At 33.5% G+C, this 5391-nt stretch overlaps 1 protein-coding gene across 1 annotated transcript; it reads left to right on the forward strand.

Moving 5' to 3' along the window:
- Nucleotides 1–278: 278 nt before the first annotated feature.
- On the forward strand, nucleotides 279–4540 carry LOC111286186 (Mitochondrial substrate carrier family protein). The gene is made up of 6 exons (XM_022876017.2): nucleotides 279–710; nucleotides 920–1003; nucleotides 1545–1606; nucleotides 1853–2214; nucleotides 3793–4007; nucleotides 4118–4540. The coding sequence occupies exons 1-6, from the start codon at nucleotides 591–593 to the stop codon at nucleotides 4172–4174; spliced, it is 900 nt and encodes a 299-aa protein (XP_022731752.1). The 5' UTR covers nucleotides 279–590; the 3' UTR covers nucleotides 4175–4540.
- Nucleotides 4541–5391: the final 851 nt, after the last annotated feature.

Here is a 5391-nt window from a genome sequence, read left to right on the forward strand (position 1 = left end):
TTTTTCAAATCAAATTAATAAAATTCAATTCAAATCATTAAATTTTTTTTTTTTAAAATTCAAACTCATATCAAATTTTAAAAATATATAATACCTTACATTAATCGAAATTATCCAACATCAAATCCATTATGAGCCTAAACAATAATATTTCTTTAAAAAAAAGTAAAAAGCGAAAATCAAGCAAGGGCAAAATAGTCAAGCAAATCTTAGGAGAAAGGCAAACACAGAAGGGTGAGTGGCCTTGTAGTTTCCGACAAAATCACAAATATGCCGTCATACAAAAGAAAAAAAAAAAAAAAAAGAAAGGAAAAGTACAAACTATTTCCCTTCACATTTGGGGAGAGAAACAAAGGCAAATAAATTCTAACCAGGAGGGCGCTTCTTTTTTTTTTTTTTTAATTAATTATATTATATTTGTAGCCAACAAGGAGGAGGGTTTGCTTGCACGTTAACAAGAATAGAAAAGCCTCTCATTTCGCCTGCCCTGTTTCACTCCTCTTTGAGTCTTAACTAAACAAAAGCACCCTCAGGCCACAGCTGTCTTCTTCTCCTCTAGCATTTTTTCCTTCTTGTTCTTGTTTTTCTAAATGGCAGAAGAGAAGAAGGCCCAAGCTGCTGGCATTTGGCCAAAGGTTAAACCTTTTGTCAATGGTGGTGCCTCTGGAATGCTGGCCACCTGTGTCATCCAACCCATCGACATGATCAAGGTTTTCACTCATCTTTACCTTAATTTCCCGTTATATTTCTGGTAGATTAGCTGTTCCTTTTTCCTTTCACCGTTAAAAGGATGCTACTTTTAAGGCCAAAGATGTGTGTTTTAGATCTGGGATTTGCTTGGATTTCTTTCATCGTTTTTTATCTAGTTTGGTTGGTTTTATATCTGCTAACGGTCGTTTGTCGTTTTGGCTTGGTGTAGGTGAGAATCCAATTGGGTCAGGGATCGGCAGCAACTGTCACCAAAAACATGCTTAGAGAGGAGGGCGTTGGTGCCTTTTACAAGGTTCTGTTCTAAACTTCATTCACGTTTTTTTTTTTTTTTTTGATTCATTAGTATGATTGATATACCTTTTCAGGTATTACATTTGTTATGGACTTCTGAGATCTATGGTAGAAGCTGGATCTTTAATTTTTGCATCGTTAACATCGTATATCAACAAGGATGTTAAAAGTTTCTTGATTTTCTACATTTTTTATTCAACGGTGTATATGAAATTATTTATTGATGTTGCCAAAATATTGGTATTTAGTATTGTTTCATGAGGTATGATGTGCTTCTTGATTTGCTAATACTTAATAGCATATAAAAGATGAAATTGGCCAAAATACATGCTTGCTTTCTACTCCAGTTGTCTGGAGCGTAGACTTTATACAACTTGAAACTGCAATTTGCTCATCAGTGGTTATACATAGAGATGCTGACTATCTTGCTGAATTTATGCTGTCTATTTTCAAAATTCAAGAATTTGGTTATACGTTCTAATTTGAATTAAAAAAATAGTTCTATTATCCATGAGTCTGTCTCACTTGTAATTTCTGGACAGGGGCTATCAGCTGGACTGCTCAGGCAAGCTACATACACTACTGCTCGACTGGGATCATTCAAGTGAGTGTCTAAGAATGGGATAAAATGTAAACTGTTGGGTGGCTTTGATTATACACTTCAAGATACTACCCTTTTTTGTTCTAATGATTAATCGTTTGGATTCTGAAATGTATCCTTTATTTTTTACGTCATTAACATTTTTTTCCCACTGCTTATGTGTGATGTAGTTTGCTTCTGAGACTAAACTTGGGTTATCTATTTGGGTTCCAATTCAGCTTTTGGTTTTATTTCCATTGTTTTCTATAGAATGTTGACAAACAAAGCAATTGAAGCCAATGATGGGAAGCCCTTACCTCTATATCAGAAGGCTGTATGTGGTCTGACTGCTGGTGCTATTGGAGCTTGTGTTGGCAGCCCAGCTGATTTGGCACTTATCCGGATGCAGGCTGATGCCACTTTGCCTGCTGCTCAGCGCAGAAATTACTCAAATGCATTCCATGCTCTCTATCGTATTGTTGCAGATGAAGGGGTTTTGGCACTTTGGAAAGGTGCAGGCCCTACTGTAGTCAGAGCCATGGCTTTGAACATGGGAATGCTTGCATCTTATGATCAAAGTGTTGAATTTTTCAAAGATTCCCTTGGCTTAGGAGAAGCTGCTACAGTGCTAGGTAAGAGTCTTTCTGAGTAGCATGGATGTTTTAACTATTCTAAAGTCTTTGGTAAACTATCATTGCTAAAGAAAAAGGACTTTTTTAGGTTCTAAATTTGTCGAGTGAACATAACTTATGTGTAATTGATCCTTTGTTGGTATAGGCAAGTAGCAGAATCATTTTTTAGAAGTTATTGCTACCATAAGGAAAGATTGTTGAAACATGTTCTCTAGTTGGATTACCTCACATAATTGGAGTCTGTATTTCCCTTTTTCAAGATTAAAATTTAAGCACTTCTGTTTTCAATGTCATGCATAAATGATTGCTCTGAAGGTAATAATTTACCCTAACAACCACATAGTTTTAGTTCTCCATTTCACATGCTTAAAGATTTTCCTTGAAGCAAATAACTTGTTAGGATCCTTTTGGAGATGCTTCTGAATTTTGTTTTTCTTTAATGAATAGCAAGGAAAAGGGAAAATATTAAATAAATAAACCAAAGATATAGTAAAAAGCAAAAGTATTTACTGAACAGAACCTTATTTTTTCCTTACTATTACAAAGGTTGGATGAAAATTTTGAACTTTTTGAATGTGATGATGGATCTTTTCCTTCCTCTTACCTCTGTACATGCATAATATTTATATGCTCATTTTGGAGATTTTTGCATGAATGTAGGTATATAGTCTCTGCAAGCATTGTAATGATGGACTTAATTATAAAGAAAAAACGTACTGACAACTTTCTAGGTAATACAAGAAGGATTGGCTATGGGAGGACATTATTACTGCATGACTTTGATGAAGACACTTAGCTAAGGATGATCAATAAATATGTAAACAAAAAGTTAAATATGGTCAATATCGATTTTGGTTCGTACATTAATGCTTACAGATGAGAAACCTTGGAATTTTTAATGCCAAATGTTGGTTTCTCAAAAGATCTTAACAAAAAACCAAAATCATTAATAACTAAATTTAATCTTAAAAGAAGAGATTTTGTTTTCTTGATCTTCATGTTTGTCCATCTGCTATGAAGCTGCTTTTATATCTTTCATTCCTTTAAATTTTTTGGGGGAGAGGAAATCTTGAACATTGATCCTTGGAGGGGAGTTATGTTTACTGATTGTGCTATGCCTTCGTCATGATGCCTACGTCATTTGAGGAAGTTTGGTTGAAACAACACTTTCTACAGTTTCAATGTTACATTCAGAGATTTTAGCAGGAAGATTGGCTCTCCTTGCATTTTATTTTATTTTTTATTTTAGAACTGGTTTCTTCTACTTCATTTATATTTTTCATTGGTTGGTTGGGCTTATCCACTGCTGGTCCTGATTTTGGAAGTGTCATTATTATTTGACTATATCTCTTACACCATGGCCACCTTAATGTCTTTTTAGGCAAAAATATTTGGTGTATATGCTCTCAGGATAGCCTGTGATACTTTTCCAATCCGTAAGAAGATCATACTATTGGTTGACATGCATTACCAATTCTAAAACTTGTGTTGTTAACTGGCTTTTACATTTTTTAGCAAAGATGTGCCTGTGCTCACTTTTCCCACCTTTTGATTAATGTTCCTTTTCTTTTGTCTCAGGTGCAAGTACCGTTTCAGGGTTCTTTGCTTCAGCTTGCAGTTTACCTTTTGATTATGTCAAAACACAAATTCAGAAAATGCAACCTGATGCTGAGGGAAAGTATCCATACAGTGGCTCTTTGGATTGTGCTATGAAAACCCTCAAATCTGGAGGACTATTCAAATTTTACACAGGATTCCCTGTATATTGTGTTAGAATTGCTCCACATGTCATGGTATTTACTTTATATTCTAGTCTTTGTGTGATCCTCCAATTCAACTGTAAAGTGAAAGCTTAGTGAAGAGTTTTTAGTTATCCCTGATGACTGGATGTTCTCTTGTGCAGATGACTTGGATATTCCTCAACCAGATTCAGAAGGCACAGAAAAAAATAGGGTTGTAGAGTTCTCAGAGATGGGGATTAATGTTGTAGCCCCTGTATCTAATAAAATCTTTTTATTTTTGGCTTTGGTGTGTTCTTTCTGCTGATCTGGAAAATTCACACACCCTCAAAGCCGAACCATTTGGTTTACAATTTTTCAAGTGCATTTTTGAAGTAGGATCTTCAAAGTTGTCTTATTTTCTGCCACTAAATTTTAGGGTGTGACTGATACAGGAATTTAGAAGTACCATTCGAATCTTGAGACTGAGAGTTACTGATTTCAAAAGTTCACAAGGAACTTATACTTTTTAAGCAAAATAAATGTACTCTATGAACTGGTATTTGGGAATTTGGTATGATAACCAAGTTCAAGGCTTTGAATCTTTATATTTCACATTTCCATTTCTTATTTTCTTGAACAGTCGAGGTTCTTGACGAATGTTGGTATCTTGCAGTATTATAGCTGACCTTTAATTATCATTCTCTAGTTGTGCATTCGGTCAGGATCCTGTGTGGTTTTGTATTATTATTATTTGGGGAGTATGGATTTAAATCCTTGTTCTCTCATTGCCCTTGGTTGCTACTAGTTTTTCGTAGTAGGAATTAGGAAGTGCCTCCAATATCTTGTTGTCACTGTTTCATGAACCTATTTGAATGTCCAAACCAACCATTTCAAGTTTCCCTTCTTGTAAGAACTTTTAGCTTTCATGTCCATTCTTTGTTGTATGTGGGTTTTGTTTGATTCATTTTGTTTAGCTTTCAAGTTCACCAGTTCCCTTGCTGAGATTGTGAGATGACTGTTGAATTTACAAATTTGAGAGAAGGCCAAATTTTACATTTTATCCTGTACTTTGGTAACAATGAAATTAATTAATGTGTATTATAATTAATTATCGAGTTTAGTTAATAATGAAATTATTATCTTTATCTTAATATATTCAAATTAAACTTTTATACTTCAATTAATAATCAAATTTAATTAAATTGTTAAAAGCTTAAGTTTTTTCATTTAAATTAATGATGCGGTAATTTAAATTTTTTTAATGTGATTTTTCTTAAGTCAAGTTGTTAAAGTTGATGTGGCAATATTCTTTGTCATATATTTTTAAAATTGTATGATTTATTCTTATATATTGGTCAAATGGTGAAATTAACTTTTTTTATCTTAATGTGTTTAAATTTAATTTTATACATTAATTAATTATCGAATTTAAAATTTAATCTAAAATAACTAAAAT

This window comes from Durio zibethinus, chromosome 6 (assembly GCF_047325235.1).
Source record: "Durio zibethinus cultivar Kanyao isolate XHJ-2024 chromosome 6, ASM4732523v1, whole genome shotgun sequence".
Classification (NCBI taxonomy): domain Eukaryota; kingdom Viridiplantae; phylum Streptophyta; class Magnoliopsida; order Malvales; family Malvaceae; genus Durio; species Durio zibethinus.

What these genes read in the sequence shown, in the direction of transcription:
- LOC111286186 (XM_022876017.2), top strand. Translation starts at nt 591, where the DNA reads ATGGCAGAAGAGAAGAAGGCCCAAGCTGCTGGCATTTGGCCAAAGGTT. An exon ending in AACCCATCGACATGATCAAG is followed by an intron (nt 711 to 919) that starts GTTTTCACTCAT and finishes GGCTTGGTGTAG; the next exon opens with GTGAGAATCCAATTGGGTCA. An exon ending in GCGTTGGTGCCTTTTACAAG is followed by an intron (nt 1,004 to 1,544) that starts GTTCTGTTCTAA and finishes ATTTCTGGACAG; the next exon opens with GGGCTATCAGCTGGACTGCT.